The sequence below is a fragment of the Halichoeres trimaculatus genome, unplaced genomic scaffold (assembly GCF_033239565.1).
Source record: "Halichoeres trimaculatus isolate MK-OKI-2021-1 unplaced genomic scaffold, fHalTri1.1 fHalTri1_scaffold_18, whole genome shotgun sequence".
NCBI lineage: Eukaryota > Metazoa > Chordata > Actinopteri > Labriformes > Labridae > Halichoeres > Halichoeres trimaculatus.
Genome location: NW_027437196.1, coordinates 19092069 through 19111963, shown reverse-complemented (window position 1 = coordinate 19111963; position 19895 = coordinate 19092069). Strand labels below are relative to the sequence as shown.

General features: G+C 37.8%; 1 protein-coding gene across 6 annotated transcripts in view; it reads right to left on the bottom strand.

The window, feature by feature from the left end:
- Positions 1 to 15430, bottom strand: part of ofcc1 (orofacial cleft 1 candidate 1) — a 180058-nt gene extending 164628 nt beyond the window's left edge. For 4 of the 6 annotated variants that reach the window (XM_074693846.1, XM_074693844.1, XM_074693843.1 and 1 more), the window contains exons 1-6: positions 15350 to 15430; positions 8525 to 8597; positions 6142 to 6265; positions 5943 to 6018; positions 978 to 1044; positions 426 to 605 (exon numbers count right to left, since the gene is read on the bottom strand). In XM_074693846.1, coding sequence (XP_074549947.1) covers positions 426 to 605; positions 978 to 1044; positions 5943 to 5960 — 265 coding nt within the window. In that variant the 5' untranslated portion in view covers positions 5961 to 6018; positions 6142 to 6265; positions 8525 to 8597; positions 15350 to 15430. The remainder of the gene's footprint in view (positions 1 to 425; positions 606 to 977; positions 1045 to 5942; positions 6019 to 6141; positions 6266 to 8524; positions 8598 to 15349) is intronic. The other 2 variants (XM_074693848.1, XM_074693845.1) reach the window with 2 other exon arrangements.
- Positions 15431 to 19895: the final 4465 nt, after the last annotated feature.

The window sequence follows — 19895 nt, the reverse complement described above, 5'->3', positions numbered from 1 at the left end:
GTTCTCCCTGACATACTGAATTATAAGGGGGCATATTCGTATGCCTGATTGGCCTTAAGCCGTGTTTCGGGGGCGTAGTGAGTACACCACACAGACAGCGGATCGGCTTGGTAGCGTAGTAGCGTATGTAAATGCACTCTCCTATGACTCCTGCCCACCACAAGGCATGTAGCCGAGAGTGGGAGTCAAGGCTGATTGTGTCGAGGGTACTTCTAGATAGAGATAGAACACCCACAACTGCAGCGTTATCCAGCGGAGGAAGAAGTTATACGAGGGTTGCTTGTTAGGACACGCTTGCTTTGGAATGCAGGGACCAGGGGCCCCTTGAACAGAGAGGGAGAAAGAAAGAAGGAGTGAGAGAAAGGTTAGATCAGGAACACATCTACTGTCAACAAATTTGAGGCTAATGAAAAATGAAGCTTCACCTCTTTCTTTGGCAGGGGCTTGCAGCTCCATTTTTTTTTGGTGAGCTGCAAGGGTGCTATCTGGCCTGTCACCTCGAATTTCTCTCCCCAGCCAGAGCGAAGAAACGGAAAGCTCGGTGCTTCCTCCTCCGTCGAAGGCTGGGTTTCCTATGCCCACCACGGCCGCTCTCTCCTCTCTCCCTGACAAAATAAGCAAAAACATAAATAAAAATACAAACACTGGCAGCAAGGGGTGATACAACAGTTAGGTCAAAGTGACTCGTCAGAAAAACAAGCGTATCTAATGACTGCATTTTTTTCAATTGGTGATTTTTCTGCGCCAACATGTTCAGGCGCATCCTCCTCGAATGACACTAAAACACAATTAGGTTAAAATTAAATCAGAATCTTGCAAAGGAGGAGGAAAAAAAGAGAAGAAGAAGAAATGATTAAAATAATTACAAATTGCGCCCTGACAAGCAAGAGCAAAATTTAGCCCAAAGCCATTTGTCTGTAATTAGTTAATTAATCCTTACACAAATTATGAGCAATAACTCATCAAGCAGGACTCACCCATCAGAAATTCAGCCGACTTGGATTTCTTCTGCTTAGGTTGCTGCAGAGCCTTCTGCTGTAACTTCTGGAGGGAAATTGTTAAATGAATAAATTAGCTGCAGAATGAAGATCATCATTTATGATCCGCAACTAACGCAGTATTTTAAATATGGGACGACACTAAAATGTCATTTAATTTACATCGCCGCTAAAGGGGTCAAGCACTAATTGAACAACAGGAGTGGAAAAGAATTTAATCATAAATAGATAAGAAAAGTTGACATGAATGTGTAATGAAGGTCACATTAAAATACTTCCTCCTTGTTTCTAAAATGAACGGGCAACAACACTCTCTCCTGGAAAATTATGCATTTTTACACAGGCAGCATGGGAGCACACAGGCTCGGTTTGCAAATAAGTATGGAAATCCAGGCACACTTCCCATTACTTCCATTCACATGAACTCAACCTAGAAAATCTCAAAAGGAGAAAGAATAATTGTCTCCAAATAACATCATGCCAGGTCCCTTGTAATTTGTAAAGCTTGGTGAATTTTCAAAATGAAGTAATTTCTACCACAACTCATACCACATGAATTATTAAGACGTATTCAGACGCATCAAAATCAGCCTTTCTAACTCTGTATAGCACTGTCTCATGTTGTAGGTGGTCTGGATGGCATAGCATGGCAGGAAAAATGAGGGATGTATTACAGCAAGCATCGATTCCTTTGAAATCAAGAGAACGTGGAAAAAAGTCTGCATTCCCACATTTCTCTCATTTCTGCGGACAAACAGAACAATAAGAAAGTTGAAGTAAAAAGCATAAGTAGTTGTTTTGGTTATGGATATGTTTACATAAGAATGCACCATAAAAGCGCTCTGTTGCTCTGAGCGTATGGAGCTTTTTAAGCATCATTTTATGCAGATTTAAATGATGAACTGTGCTCATGCCCATGAACAGCATGTATTTGTATACAATATTTAATTTCAAAGGCAAAATCAAGGGGCAGATGAGTGGGGGGCTTATTTCAACTCTAAATGACAGAGCAATTAAAATGGAGAAGGACTACTTCCAGACCAATCTGGTAAGAGGAGTTTTGTAAATCTGTTTTTACATTCAACAAGCCCTACAGCAAGACATTCATTTATACCACTGAGATTAATGCTTATCTAATTGTAACTTATTTAAAAACCATTTTCTTTTCGACTGGGTACCAATCAGTTTTTCTGAGTTTCACATGCTGTGGAGAATGAGATGGGCAAATAGAGCTTCAGTGATTATTGCCTCCCTGAAGTTTCCTGTATTTCTTTGTTTTCTTCAGACACAGTTTCTACAACACAGATATTATTTGGTTGCAACTTAAATCTCAAAAACTTCCTAATATAATTACATGAAAACACTCGGAGGTTATTTTAAAACACTATTTTTTTGTGTTGTGGTTATATTTAAGCCAACATGCATAATAGCGTCATTGATCATTGTTTAAACCTCACAGCTCTTTCTGGACGATTAAGTAAATAAAGTTTAATCATTTATCCTGATAACAACTGACTGTGATTAAGTCATTTGTTGAAGTATTATTGTATTTGTTTGTTAAAGTGGTTAATGATAATAGTGTAATGATATAAGAGGTTAACACCCTTTATTTTAGACAGGATTTGCCCTCAGGCCAAAAGGTGGAGAGTCGAGCAAAAATCAAAGATAAAATCACATCGAGTTCAATGTTTGGCTTCACAAATCTTACAACCTGTTCTTCCACGTATTGTCATATGAAAAAAATAAAAATAAAAACAAAAAATCTGACACTGCTATGTAAAAGTATCAGTCATAAAATTCTGAGTTGACATTTGATCATTTGAGGTTGACACCAAAACTCTATGTCTTCTGCTCCTGTTAGTCCTCATTTACTTTTCTGACCAGTTTTATCATATCTTTTTTTCATGCAGAGCAAATAGGGATGCACGATATTGGATTTTTGCCGATATCCGATATGCCGATATATCGAAACCCCTTTTGGCCGATACCGATACAGATACTGATACCGATACCGATACCGATACCGATACCGATACCGATACCGATAATCAAGTTTGTTTGTTTTTTTTCACTGTAAAGAAAGCTAAGTCTATCCTGTACTGGAATTAATATGTTACTCTTATTGTGACGGTCTTATTTGTTTAAGAAACGCACATAAAACAAGACAAAAAACATTTAATTTTACCATAAATAAGAAATGTATTATTTTTTCAAACTCAAGACATTCAATATTGAAATACAGAAAATAATTTCTTTAGATCACATGAACTTTAAATGTACAATGCATTTTTAAACATAACCAAGTTGCATTTGATTATTTTAGAGCTACTGTAACAACCTGGTGACAGACACAGAGCTCTGCAATGCAAATAAATGAAGTGCTACATTTTATTTAAGGAGCTTACTTTTCAGATGGAAAATAATAATAATCCTAACTGAATAGCACCTTATCGGCTGTGCATATCGGCAGAAATTTTCATATCTGCCGATACCGATAAACGTGTTTTTAAGCTTTTATCAGCCGATACCGATATTGTGCCGATAGTATCGTGCATCCCTAAAAGCAAATGAGCTCAGTGTTCTGCAATTGTCCATAAGTCCTCCAGTTAAGGATGCATCTTGCCTTTGGTTTAAATGAAAAGAAAAAAAAATTACCAACGCCAGAGAGACAGTGCACAGAATGACTTCACCCCAGGCCTAAAGCTTTGGGTCATTGTCAGTAAAAATCCAAGACACACAGGCTGTGAAACATGCCTGGTTCTCATCTTGCTCTCTAGACCTCACTGACACTGACAGCATGCTTCTTGTAATACAAAGACTGTGGTTTAATGTGCCATAGCTGGATAGAACTTGCAGATGTTTGGTTTCTAAAATGATCAACAACAATTCAATCCTTAGGGGAGAATATCATAGAGATCCATGGCATAAAGTGGATTTTTAAGAGGGTTTCATTTATGTGTAAACTAGCCTGGTACAAGCTGGAAGATAATTTGCTTGTCACATTGCACCTACATATGTTAGACTCATGGTGCAGCTCCAAATTCCCATGCCAAGAAATTTGGGTGCATTACAACATGCATATACAGCAGCACAAAGCAATCCCCCTGAGTCCATTCTCTTGTCATCTGAAGGCATCTACAAGCACTCAGTCTGCCCCCTTTCCTCATTCACTGTGACGCACACAAAATGCTTACTTTGCAGACAACATGAGAAAAAAATCATCTGTAACTGGTGACAAAAAAGCATCCACAGTTTTCCCTTCCTCTCTTTTTTAAATGTGATTGTTGTCAAAAGGAATTGAGCACAACAATGCCTTGTTCAGTTCTTGTTGCATTCAAAGGCATAGCTAGAAGGGCTTGGGGAAGACCGCTCGCTGCTGGGGGCTGGTGGGCACAGACCAGCTAGAAAGTGAATTTTGCATACTGTACGGATCATCGCCCAGTTCAGCCCAGTCACATTGAATCTGCCATCAACCAATTGTGCTTCATGAAACCGTCAACCCTCATTTACGTCTGCCTGTTTTCTTCCCCACGCAGCTGTAAACAAGGGCCCGGCTCTGAGCTGTCTGCCTCTGTCCCTATGCTCACTGCTTGCCAGGGGAGTGGAGACAACGAAGCTCGGCTTCACAAAGATACTTAAAGCTACCGTTTCTAGACAAGCACTCTGTGTGCTAGACAGAGAAGTCAAGGACAAAAGTGTGTCTTGAAATGACAAGTGATTCACTCAAAGATCTCTGCACATGTTTGTCTCCTCCAGGAGCTCTATTACTTACTTTAAAACCCATCATAGGAGGTTTATGCTTGTTCTCAGGCTATTCTGAAGGCAGATCCCTCAGAGTGGCATTCATCATAATTAAAATGTGAATAAAACTGCGTAAAATATTCTTGCCTTATGATACATATCTTTATATCATAAGTGCTAATAAATGAAAATAGATGAGAAGGTAATAAGGATGAGACTGAACCTGTCTTAACTCAATAAAAAAGAAAAAAAAGCTGATTTTGTTTTCATGTTCACAAAGTCTCAATCTATATATCAACACAATTAGGAATAGCTATATCAATGAGCAGCATTACAATGAAAAAAAAAAATCTTCAAAGCACCTCTGTTGAAATCACTGAAGATAAGGTTAGCATTTTGTTTCAAAGGCTTAAAAGGCACACTACCCCTATAATGAGAAGCTGGATGTATGCATGGTAATTGTGACCCACCAAACACTTTCTTATTAAACAACAACGGCGTCAGTTGGTGTAGACACAAAACATAATTAGTATTCAAGCTTAATTAATCTACGCTGGCCCCCTTTAAGTGAATTAGTCAATTATTTATGCATGTGTGCTTCTTTGATGCTAACAGATTATGTATGTTGCTGGAAAAAAACCTTGAAAAATGACTTTGAAAACTTTCCACCACAAAATGTCACTACAAGCTTTTGCTCTTACTCAGAAATGTCAGTGCTGGACATGAAAAGCGAGTGGTGTTACAAGAAATAAGTCTCCCTGGATTAATTTGCCAAACTTCTACAAATTCTTACAGCTGCAAAATCATCATGCCGGAAATTTCAGTGCCACACATGAAAACATTGCAATTCACTGTCTGAAATCCAGAGCAGAAGACAAAATAAATCAGCCAAATATGTACTTTTTGTGCAGCTTAATCCGTGGAATGGAAATCTAACACAGGTCGGATCAAGGTCTTTCCTAGGATCATGGGAACTCCTTGGGATTTTCAAGAGCCTTTTTGTTTTTACCCTTGAGAACCGAGCACTGGCCTCTGCACCCCTCAATCCCCCATTGAGAACCCAGAGGCAGAGCGGAAGAATGCTAAATGTCAATGGTCAGACTGCGGCAGCACCTTCAGAGAATGAGAGACGGAGGTACGAGGCCTGACCTCCTTGTGCTCGGCTATGGTGCTACGAGGGGCCAGAAGTGAAACTGTACTCACGCTGCTAAAGGTGTCCATCTGCGAGGCTGCAAAAGATCACCACTGGCTGACCCTGATCCCTGAACAATCGCAAGGCCTGTGAAACACAATGTGTGAAATTATGGTGAGAAAGTGTCAAAAATAAGAACTGTGTGCTGAGAATCTACACTGCACATGAGGAGAGTGTGTAATCAACTTATCACTACAACTCAAAATTTACCTTATAATTCACAGTTTGTTGATGTTATTAAAGCTCTTTTAATAGCTTAAGTGTACAGCACAAAAGTGTTACACTATCCCCCGTCTGCTTGTGTATTTAAAACTGTTATCTTGCCGATGCATCTCTGAGAAAAAAGGACAACAAATAACATTTATTATCACAGATAACAAATTATTGGCCCTGATTATTCCAAAAGTTTATTCATTTACATCTGATACAATATCATTTGGTATTTTATCGTCCTCTCCTATGGTAATTCACATGGCTTGCACAAGTTTCTGCTGAAATAGCAAAACAAACCCCAGGCAAAATGTGAAAGATTATCCCATACCATGCGAGCTAGGATGAAATGCTACACTTTTTCACACTGAACACTGCTCCACTGGGTGTGATTGAAAAACATGTAAAGCTATTGAATCTGTGGTTTGTATATGTGAGGGAAAATGAGTGTTGTAACAAGTGGGCCAGTGTTTTTGTAATTGTTTCAAATTACACTCTGCGTAATAACTCAGTGAAAGCGGAGCTGCTGTGCGGTCCATACACACTAACTAGGAAAAGACCACAGGATATCCATGCACCTTATCACGGCCTACAAAAAAAACTTGATTATGTAAAGAAGTGTGGTGACTGAAACTCTCTAACTGTGTTTCCAGCTGTGTCTTTTTTCTGTTGAGTGGTGCTTATCAGCACTGACACAAAGGAAGGATAATACTTTTAGATAAGGAGGTGCTTTACAGCATTTCCCTTACATGTGTATTTTATTGAATTAAAGACTCTCTTACAGTTCTGTTTTTAATTTGCTGAACCGTTTTCTCTGGGTTACGAATGCAGCTGTGTGCGTGTGTGTGTGTGTGAGAGAGAGAGTGTTTTATACAGGCTGTAAAATTGTGATGCTGTGAGAAAAATAAGTACATTAGTAGTTAAAACTGTACGCCTCCTGCCAAATACTGGCTCCCTAACCAATGAGAGTGCCAACAACTGTTACTTACAACACAAACTACTGACTCACTTTTTAGCTTGAGGTTCAGGGTTTTGTCAAAAGTCATAAGTGAATAAATTAACTGATCTCATGTGATCACTAATAAAATACACCCATGTGAACACACACTGTGTAAAACAGCGAGCATGCAGCTGAATTATCTATAAAGAGTTTCCATGTGAATGTATTAGTTTTTGACCCAAATGTTTTGTCTCCTAATCCCAGCATCATGCCTGCAATCAGCAGCTCTGGTCAAAGTTTAAAAGCAGAAAAACAAAAGTGCTGTCGATTGATTGCCTTCTTGAATTTTGGAGTTGAAATGTAATTTTCAAGGTTGCTTCTGTGTGACTTCTGTAGACCTTCTCCTAGCATAAACTACTCTTTAACAGTTTTCAAAATTATGCTCAATTTTCAAAACTTTATTTAATCACTGCCCTCTTAGCCTTTCTCTTAGACCTCCACAATTCCCTGACCTTTTTCAGCATTAAACTTTGTATGGTTTGCATAAATTAAACTTTGAGTGTTATAAATGCTGAAGTGTTATTATTGAAGGAAGTCTACAAATATAGATTGAGAGCCTCTAAATTTACTTGCTGTGTAAATAATGTAACACTTACACAGAAAGCAAGCATCCACATTCACTTTTTAAATGACATGATACCATATTTGACCTGCAACCCTTCTCCCGTCTCCCCCCCTGCCCTGAGAATGACCACCTCCTCCGTCATCTCGTCAGCTAAGCTCAATCAAGCCTTAATCCAGAATGACAGTGGGCTCTGTGTTGCACCAGGCAAAGCACTTCCCCTTCTCTATGGCATAGTGCGACCTGAAATCTTCCCCTGACATTCTTTCTCTTTTCCACGAACACGGATAAGGGGAGTAATTCGATAGTCACCAGGGGACAGGGCACCATGCACCAAAGAATATTTTATTTGCTTGTAGACAGAGGTCTTTTCTTAGTGTCTGACAACAGCAAGTCTCCCTCAAGACACAGAGTTCATGGGGCTAACAATAAAGGTAGAAAAAGAGCATACTCTTTGTCCCTCTCTGCACGGCAATAGAGACATTTAGCATGCAATCTTACTCTAAATGTACTCTTTGCACTTTAAAGTGCACTTACATAGGCACCTTTCAGCAGTGCACTGTGACATAAACAACAGTGGGGTATATGTAAGTGAACTCATCAAAGTCAATATTGTATTTTATTAATGAATTATAGGTGCAATAGTAAAATCAAGGTGCTCTATCCTAGGTTTATTTCTAGCAGTAATGCTTTTTTAAGTGAGAACGTCAGTAGAGTACGTCGTACGGTGTAAACCAAACCTAACGCAAATAACAGGCACATTATATCAGTAACTGGAGACATGCAATACTGCATTTCTGAAGGATTGAGAAGAGTGTTACCTTTTTTGAGGCCCAAATTCTTCTGCTGCATGATCAGCTACACCTCAGTCGTCAAGGTAATGATGACGCAGCCCTGAACAACACACACACACACAGGTTGACACACAGTCTCAGGTAACCAGCTCATGTTCACTTTCACTTACTGGAACAGAAAAACAGAGGAGACAGTCTAAATTAAATTACACACCTCCTAAATGAGTAAAAGGTACGATTTAGATATCAGGTTCGTACTCCACAATGTGCTGTGACAGAAATGTGTGGTTTTTGAATTTAAGGCCGAAGCGATATCTGGCACATGCCATTTACTAAACTGTAACTATTGAGTGGTGCCAAGATAAAGTTTCATCTGTATGGCAGTCTCATCTACCAGATGGCATTTCTGTTTGTGTTTTAAATGACGTTTCATGATGGATGGCAGAGTGTGGCATGTCTCTTCTTCACAGGCTCATTCACCAGAGATAAAACTGGTAAAACCGGCTTCTTTATCACCTTTCACTACCAATTACCGTGAACACTGACAGTAGAGTATTCACGCTGCTTTGTAAACATCAATTGTGCTGTAAATGACAATTCAAAAAAAAAAGTTACCCATCTGCATTATTTAGAGGGAGCAGCAGACAGACGTGTTCAGAGCTAAAGAAAAGCCAACAAGTTACAGCTGCTGTGAGGAATAGGTGTGGAGCGCCCAACGGATTTCAGCGCTCACACTTGACACGAGGAATATTAACACAAATGTCCCCTTTGGAACGGATCATGAAATCTAGCTAATGCTTCTCTGAAAACAAACAAACTGGTTTTATTTATGACCATAAAGCCATCAGGCCATTGGTGGCCTTTTCAACAGAAGAAGAGCGATTGCTCAATGAGCAATGAGTGGTGCTTGTTTCTTTTCTAAAATTTGGAGTCAAGGCTCAGCTGGCTAAATACTTATGAATGGGGCTATGATTTCTGTTAGAAGCTACTTTATCAGTTTCTCCTTGATTATCATGCAATGCGTAAACAATCAGAAGTTAACAAGGCACAATAATACACCACTGATGTTCATTTAAATCAATACACCTCATGCAAAGGGAATCTCTGCAGCACCAACATTACAAACTCCTGGGATCCAGTTTGCTCATTAAGCTGGTTAAATGTGATCTAAATAAGATGCCCACCGATTTGGACCTCCCATTACCTGGCTAAGCTGTCGTTGATCGTTTATGCGATTAAATATAGACCTAAATCTCCATCCTATCCAATTAATTCTCTGTGCAGGCATGAGAGTGGCTAATGATGTTATCTTTCCTAATTAACCTGTATAGGGATTCAACTCCAGGACAGGGGATTGTTCATCCTTCATCCAAGTGTTCATTATTATCATTACAATCATTATCATAAAGGGTCCAACTGATGATGTTGGCCGTTCCATCACCATTAATCTAGATTGAGTCCTTTTTTTTATTCTTTTTGGGGAGGGGGATCCTTTGGGGTCATTTTTAATTATCACTAAAAGGATGGGAATTCTAGCAAAGCTGAGTAAGTTCAGTTGTGGTCACAGCAATCACTGGAATCCCTAGAGACCACATAACAGGAATGTGATTTGACTGCTTATGACTGAGGGGACATTTCTGATTTCACTGTTTTTATTGGGCCCTGCATTCCTGCACGCTGTGAAACTCTCCTCACACTTTCCTGTCAGCTCTCCCATTCAATGTCGGCTTCAACCTATTAACAGAGCAGACTTGGAGCAGATCAATAGCCCTCATTGGGCCATGTGTCATTAGTTAATCGGATATTGATGAGAGTATTGACACACACCTAATTAATCTCAGGCCCAACGCCGGCTTTCATATGTTTCCTTAATTATGCACTTCATCTTAGTCTTTAAACATCAGCAGGCCGCCGTTTCCTGTCTGACAGAGAGTGAAAGTTAGCTGTCAAATGTAACTCTCATACTGTATGTTTTCTTATTCCTTCTCTGCACATTTTAAACTGTGAAAGACTGCAGCAGCAGTGCAGCAAACTATGCACTGAAGCACATGAAGTTTTCATTTTGGCACCTGGACTTTGCATTACCCTATAGTTGCACACTTAAATAATATTCAATAATCTTTTTTTATTATTATTCTTGTTTATTAATTTAATGTTAAATTATAGTAAAATCACCTGATTGTAGTGGTTTTGTTTGTGGGAATCAGTCTTTTATGTTAAAGTTTCAGGTCCCCTTTAAGGAGGTTGCTACCTTGCACTTCTAATGTTTCTCCAGCGGCAAAAAGATCAACATATTTTTTTTTAATGTTATATATCAGTGTATCTTTATGCACAAAAATATGTTGATTGGAAAGTAAAAAATAAATATATGGAGGTCTATACTCAAGCATCACTGCAGCTTCTTGACTACCATCACTTTTGGACTTAACCATTACAAGAGGGGAATAGGGGAGCGCTTCAAACTAGAGTCTGACCACTACATATTGCAACAAATTGCATTTCCACACTATAAACCATTAATATAATCTAATAAAGTTCACAGCTTAAATCAGTGTGTATGTGTGATTTTAGCACTCTGGTTCATTATCATAATAAGAATGTCTTTACTTTCATGAGAAGGTGAAGTGTTTATCTCTGTTAACATGTCCATACTAACTTGGCTGTAGTGCTTAAATCATGATGCAACAGTCATGCTTGTTCTCCAGTTAAGTATGCATGTATATAACCTTGTGTTTATGTAAATGCTATGAGATGTAAAATCCTATCTGTGTGCTCTGTGTGCACCTGCATGTATTTGTGTGTCTGTGCGTGTGTGTGTGTCTCTGTGTTGATGCATACAGGCTGATCAATAGTGCTCAGCATTAGCGCGCTGGAGTACAGATGAGAGAGCACCTGAAGGTGACCCTGACTACTGGCATCACCACAGGGCTCCAATAAGCTGCTCCTCAGCCGCTGCTCCGCAGAGCACAAATCTCCAACTTTTAGCCTGCTGCTGTTGGTTTGATTATTGTTTATAGATACAGCAGAGAATTAAAGTATGGCCTGCAGGCAGCATAATTATTTACAGCTGAAAACTCATATCATTACCAGCATGCTCCTAATTGCCAGAAGTAATATCAATGTTAGTTGATTAAGTGTATTTTTTTTCATCTTCACTCTCCATAATGTGCAGAGATTGTTTTCCCTCAGCATATGGGGTGACGGTTTATCTCAATACAGCTGTTCATCTGGCTCCACTTCTATTTTTTTTTTCACTCTTCATTCCAAAATACAATATTGCAGAATCTTCAGAGGGGAGCGATCGATTGCTCCACTTTTTGTAGTTTGCACACAAGGTCAAAGAAAACACAGGAGATTCATCCTTCATTGCTCAAAAATAATTTATCTCTGCAAAGATTTTCCCTAAATAGCTCCACATGTGACTTACAGGGGCAAAAACTGACTTTTTGACTCAAGGAGATGTCAGAACTGAAAAGAAAGGCCATCGGGCCATAAAGCTACTTTTAATTCAAGATCAAATGATTAATTAAAACAAATGTTTACTTGGCCTGTACCACCCTCCCTTTGCTATGAACATGTCAAAATATTTCATCCTGTATTTAAGGCAGTAAGAAAGATGAAGCTATTAATAACACTGCCCGTGAAGGGAAAAATACATAAACCTCGAAGGATACTCTATTATTCACGTGTAGATTAGTCAAACATGAAAGTGACGCTGCAGCATTAGACATTTTTCTTTCACATGGGCATCAAAATCTCAGATTTCACATTAAGCGCATGTGTTATTTTAAATCTGGTTTAGAAAAGGTCATAGTTCAAATAGTCATAGGTTTATATTTATATTATTAATTAACATAAAGGGTTTTTCTACATCCTTAAATTGTTCAGGCACCTCTTTTATTGTTTTTATTTTTATTTTTTCTGTGTGTGATTTTGAGATGACTCTTTCTGCTATTAACACTCAAACAGTCTCTAAAGATAACAGTCTTTTCCTCTCTTACTAAGTTTAAGACCTTGATTACTAATCACTGTTCCGCTCACTGTAACTGTTTTAAATGACTCTTTTGCGTTTGTAATTGATATATTTGTGCTGTTAACTTAATTTGTTCATACCATCTCTGTGATCTCAGTGACATTGAAAATTAGGGTAATCTCAATGTCTTTTTTTGAGAATAAAGGTTTGAATGAACACATCATTACATCTATTAGTGATAACATCATAAAATGTGTTGCCTCTGTTTACACAAGCAAATAAACTCACTCTGCAGAGATGTGTTTTGGCATGGTACTGAGCATGACTGTATGCATTAAACTACTGCCTCTACTCATATAGAGGTGTTTCTTTTCAAATTAGAAATTAGATTTAAGATTAGAAGTTAAGTTTTACCCCACTTTTCAGTTGTCAATTTCTACTTCTTGCTTTCTATATTCTTTGACCACAGTCTAGTGCTGCACGATTTGGGGAAAAGGTGCGATTTGCGATTAGGTGGACAATATTGCGATTGCGATTGTGCTTGCGATTTAATAAAAAAAGTCATGTCATGATGAGTCTACAGACTTGCTTGGTTATCATGGAGAAAAATCTGAATTGCATGTGCTGACATTGCAATTGCGATTGCGATATCCTCTCTTGCGATTACGTAATTGCACGTGCTGACATTGCCATTGCGATTGCGATTGCGATTGCGATTGCGATTGCGATAATCGTGCAGCCCTACCACAGTCACATTAGAGTGGTAGAAAAGTGGTAGTTTGGTCCCAGATAATCATATTGTCTTGGGATTAAATGCTTAGTTAGAAAAACAATCCTGTGTTAAAGCAAATTAGTTACTGAAATAAGAATAGGAATGCAATGCAACACATCAGGGTTTTCCTTCATTTTCTCTGAATGTGATATATGTTATCAAGAAAAGCATACAGTTTTCCCAAAAGAGTGTGTCTATAAGGCAGTTAACAATAGCAGTAATGATCCATCTCATGCTTGAAGACTTAAAATTGTGCAGAGGAGTGGAATAATTGTTAAAAAGGGCAATGCAAATAGTGATTAAAAGTGAGCCTAGGGTCATCATTAGGGCATGATCTCAGAGAAATTGAAAGTTGGAGGGAGGGGGGGCTGAGAAACATCTTACTGACCAACAAGGGACTCGCATGCGACTGACTCCTCCATGACAAGGATTTATTATGTTCCCACTGACAGGCAGTGAATCTGCCCCTTTGATGAGCACTCTGTCTGCGAGTTCACGCATAGAACGCTCCAGGAAATTAGACAATTGTCGGAATGAAACTTTGAGCTATTAATATTTTCTCTTTGTCGTTCACTCTACAGTGATGTCATCGCACAGTGAAGGTCTTGTAATTTTTTTTAAAGTTCAAGAGGCCACAGGGGCTGGTGTGTCAGTTGCTCAGAGGGTTGAATGTATCTGATATGATATGAAAAACAGTCAAAGGGATATCAATTTGCAAGAAAAGTAGACGGGCTGAGTCTATCACGGGGAACTACACTTTGATGAATCACAACATACATGAAGATGGAATAAGGAGAGGTTGATTGGGATGTTTGTGCTTGTTGAACTCAATTACTTATTTCCAATACTGGCAACTTGACTAATACTTACAGAACAAATCACCTCAGAAGAAATTAGACACGAAAGGAGCCAAGAGGTGAGTAACTGTAGCAAAATAGAGCACAGGACACTTTCTTTAAGTTGTAATAGATTGTACTGGAACACTTTTAGTAACAGATGGGACCCTAGATATGTTCAAGTTAGAAATGCTTAGCATATATCAAATCATAGAAATAAAACAAAACAACTGCATGTAGCTGTGAACTGATCACAGTCATCATCTCTGGAGCTGTGGCTGTGTACGTAATAATTAATCCTACCACAACAGATGAAGGGAAATGTGTGTGTGTGTGTGTGTGTGTGTGTGTGTGTGTGTGTGTGTGTGTGTGTGTGTGAGTGTGTGTGTGTGTGTGTGTGTGTGTGTGTGTGTGTGTGTGTGTGTGTGTGTGTTTCTTTGATCATCGTCTTCTTACGTCAGGTACTGGTTCGAAATCTCTCTGGGCTCAGCTTGTCATCCAGTACTGGAAATGAGCTTAAAGATAACCCTGTTCTCTGAGTTACAATCTTCTGCTGTGCAACATAGTCATGTTAGCCTTGGTTAAATTTTCACATAGTTTTGTGCTTATACTTTTAGTAGAAACTAAATTTCAGTACAGGTGCATAACATCAAGTACATGACAACAGTTATCTGTCACAAACAAAACTTTTTTAAACAGTGTGTTCTCATTCTGTCACTTTAAGCTATAGAAATAATACTTGTAGTATTACTGCATCCAACAGTGGAATTCAGTTGCAAAATACATACCAGAACACATGATCAAGTCTCTCTATGATACACCATAAAGGCAGGACATAATCATTAACCAGTTGTATTCTTAAATCCATCACAGTATTAATTTACAAAAAGTTAATATGTTCAGCAAATGCTAATAGGATTTTCCATGGTAGCAATTAGCATCGCGGCTAACGGACTTTTAGATCGCTGACGCTTTGATCTAAAGTAAATGGAGCTTCACATGGAGGAATTTAGCATCATGGCTAGCGGAAATGTCCTCTCATCAGCTCGATGCTTGAGTAAGCTAACTCATCAGGGTGATCAGCACATTAGCATCAGAGGCGCTGATTAGCATGAGGGCTGGTATCAGCACTCTTTCTTTCTATCTTGTATTCATTCAGTCATTTCGAATCATCAGCAGAAAACACGAATTTAGAAGTGAACACATCTTTTTTTAACCAAGAACAGATTTCTGACATATATGGGTGTCTTACAACTTAAGTATCAACTTACTGCTCTCATGAAGCACTCCGGTCAGACCTGCACCTTTGACTTTCGCTCCTCATTCACGTGACCAGCAGGTTGCCGTAGAGGGAGGTGGGCTCAGCTGATTGATTGGCCATAGAGAGAGGAAACTTAAGCGCATTGGCTTTTTGCTAAACCTGTCACAAGCATTATATTTTTCCCTTTAAACAACTTTTATTATAGATAATATTTTAGATAAGCCTGTGTATTCTAAATTAATGTTTAAATTCATTAATGGTCTTTCAGCCAAACTAGTTTGCAGCCATGTTAACTCGTGGCGTTTGACTTATATTTGTACCAAAAACATTCTATATGACCAGTTATCACACTGTCATGATAAGGGATCATCACTTTATTTATCAGGTGCGCTCTGTCATTCAGCATCACAAAGTAATAAAGCAGAAAAAGTTAAAGCGGGTGTTTTTCCCCACTCATAATTTCCCTTTCAGTTTTATTTGCAACTGGAACAAAGTTTTTAACAATGTTGGTTTCTATAGATGACCCGTAAAACATGATGTTTTAATCTCTAATATTGTCCAGCTTTGGCCCAGAATATTTCTCAACGATATCTTATTTTAGAATGTAAGATTGTATTTTGCATAAAATCCAAATCCTGCTTGGCATGTTTTGACACACTTTATCCACAGCAGTGGAAAACATATATTGTGTTTCACACTCAAATAAATGCAAATACAGTCAAATTTACTTTCTCCCAACATGTCAGTGTGTCATTCTATACTCTCCTAATCTGTGTACAAAGCATACTCCCAAGGGCAAAAAGTCTGTACTTAGATAATCAATCAAACATTAGTAACTGAAAGTTTAGTAAAAACAAAAATAATAATAATAATATTAAAAAAAAAACTAAATAAATAATTAAAAAGAAACAACTATAATAAAAAGTTTTAAAAGTTCCAGGGGGACTATTCTTTGGAGAAGCTTCATGAGTTTGTTTACGGCACAAAAACACTCATTAACTGATGACTCACAGGGTGTAAGCCTGTTTAAGTCAACATACCAGGAAATAGTTTGTCCACTTTGGACTCCTGCTGTAACAGCAGCTGATTGCCTGAAATGAGATCAACCCTGATCTCACAGGTCACTGGCTTACCCACACATCTGTCTAAATATCTGCAAGAATGTTTGAAATGTAAATGTCTGCAATGACCAGCTCCACTCTGCTTGTCTTCAGTGGACATGCAACGCTGACCCCGAGGGCAGTAGCAAGCTCATTGGACTATTCATAGGCTGCGTCCTCTGCCTCTTGCCTTTTAAGTTTTTTAAAGGGTATAATGTTCACTCTGTGAGTTTAACCTAGATCTCTTTTGAACTTTTAATGATCTATTTCCTACAGTTAATGATTCAACACTAAGTTTACTACTGTGTGTGCACTGACATATTAACATGCAGGCAAAGCAAGGGCACGTCTACATGTACAAGTTAACTCAGGTAACACTATTTCTCCTTAGTTCACTCCTTCTTTGACAAACTGAATGCTTTATCTGTAAAATATATATATATATATATATATATATATATATATATATATATATATATATATATATATGTATATATATATATATATATATATATATATATATATATATATATATATATATATATATATATATATATGTATATATATATATATATATATATATATATATATATATATGTATATATATATATATATATATATATATATATATATATATATATATATATATATATATATATATATATATATATCTCAAAAGTTATAAAATGTTTAGATCATTAACAGCAGCAACTATCTTCCCTTCTGAAGGTTTGTTCCTGCTCACACAACTGTATGTCACTGGTGTCTAAAGTACTGATTAGTGTCTTTATTATTGTTGTACAATATTTTCAACTGCATGTGTGTTGTAGATTTTAAGGCATTAATAATAAGGGTCTTTCCATGAGCAGCACAATATTTGCTTTAGATAAAAAAAAAAGTGATAACCAAAGATAGCATGCTAATTGGTAACTCAGGCTCCTTTTCAGACTGACTCAACTCAGAAGGTGACACAAAAGATGAAGCCTCATACATGTGCATTACTTTTTGTGTTTTCAGGCTGTCAGCTGAACTGGATGGAAAACTCAAGTTTAGAAATCAAAGGAAGGCTTCGTCGTCACACTAGGTGACTTATCCATAAAACAGGAGAAAGAGACTGGTCAGGGCCTGTATTCACAAACATTCTGGGAAACCTATCTGAGAGCTCCTAACTTAACTTTGAAATTGTGGAGCAAGGAGTCCTAGCTGACATTCTCAGAGCAACTCTGAACAAGCAGGAGGAGACACAAACACTTATCTCAATGAGGAGGCTTGGTTCAACTCCTTGTGGTAATAATATATATAAATCACACCCTCTTAGTGAAAACAAGCAGAGAAAAATGGTGAAATTTATTTGCCTGATTAAGGTATTGAGACAGATATTTTTAGTTTGATATAATATAATATAATATAATATCATATCATATAATATCATATAATATCATATAAAATAACTATGAATTTATTGTTATACCATTACAAAGATCTATTCATAAATCAAGGGAGAATTTTCAGAAAACGTTAGGATTCTCGTAATTTTCTTGGGATTTTATCACCAGGCGCAGTTCATTGTATAGGGAAGCTTTTTGAATCTTAGGTGTACCCAACACCAAAGCTCTTTAATCAACTTACCTTTACATTTTACATTGATCCCACTATTGTACAATGTTGATGTCCCACTTTATAATTCTTATTCTGTTACAACATTAAAGAAGCATAAGATTTAAACTTGCAGTGAGCCTCACTTACACTCTCAGACATGCACACAGATCTGATCCACCCTGCTCACTCACTGATCCCGCCACACCCCTCTAAGGCCTGTCTTACTGCCTGCAATGCCAGCACAGCAGAGGGATTACTGAGTTCAACCATTATACCATCAACCACTATCCCTTTTTATGACTACTATTTTGTAAACAATTTTCATATTCTTTATACTGTACATTTATTTGTTGTATTTTTTTTTTCTTATCATTTCCACAAAGCTCATAAAAGCCTGTGCCAGTCCTGAATGTTGACACACTACACTCATACTTGTGGTGTTTATAAGAAAATCTCTCCTGGAGCCACTTAATCCACCGACTTTGTTTACTTTACAATGTGTTTGCTGTGGGATGAACTGCATTAACAGTTATTCTGTGAATGTTGTTTAACCAGAGATGAAACGTAGATAAAAGGCAGAAGTCAGTGTTAATGCAGATGATGCAGGATGTCAGTGCAGCTCAGGCATGTTAATGCTTTAATTGCTTGTGTCTTATTTCACATCCATAATGTCTCTCAGCAATAATATTCCCTTTTGTTGTGGGAATCACTAGACATCGGGTTGTTTGGTTTTAATCATTAACAGTAACTTACACTGCAAATATTAGATTTGTGGATATTTATTGATGGAAGTTGTGTCATGTTAGGGTTCTGAGAAAAAAAAGAAAGTTTTAGGAAAAAGAGTCTGTAATGTGGCTGATTACGCAAGAGGCTCAGAGCACTTAACCACTCAGTCAGGGGTTCTTCTGTTATCTCCCTGAAAATACAGACAGTGGCTGATATTAGCAATAAATAACAGAATTGGTCTGTCTTTTCTTAGGGCTGACTTTGTGTTTACTGTTCAATAATTGTCATGTCTACTTTAAATGGAGGGCATTACACTCCTCTTACAGCCTTAAAATTACAGAGGAAGGACCCAAAGTGATTACACTTGTTCAAGTAGGCCCTTTCCCTTTCATGCTTTTCCACATCTGTCTATCTTTTTGCAGTTTTGGGGACAAACATCACAACCAATGAGAACACAGTCATTGGTTTCTTCTCATGAGCAAGTGTTAGATAGGCACCTGCATGGAGAAAGTCCAACAGCTCAGTATCTCCTGCACATAGAATCATAAAGAAGACAGAAGCTAAGCATCCTCTATTGTATAAAAGTCATACATTGCTCGCAGGCACCAAAACACAAAAGAAGTTGAGCCGTGAACGTATTATGAAACAAGATTGGAGAGTGGCAAATTGGTAATTAGCCTCATCGTTGCAAATGAGCATTACAGTGTTGCTTATGACTTTCCTCTCTGGTCCCCAAAGCCTCTTCTATTAATTTAGCTCTGAGGGGCCATCCATAAACAGGCTGAATAAGCTGTTAGCCTTAAAGACGAGTGCAAATGAAGGGCTGGCTAAATATGCTGAAGGTAACAGAGATAGTAAAACATTCAATACTCAAATTACAGTGAGTATAGAGGAGAGAAGGTGTTTTTTTTTCAGGTATTGCTGGAATCAAACACGTATCGTGTAATTTTACAGAAAAATCAGTAGTTACATTTAGAAATGATCTTTTTTTTGTTTTATAACCTTTTTTAACAAATGTCATATTGTATTAATAAAATGACATTTATCTTTTGAATGCATTGTCTGAAGGTTGTGATGGGTGAATGTGACAAGTGGAGTCAAAGTGCTTTGAGTGGTCAAAAAGACAAAGAA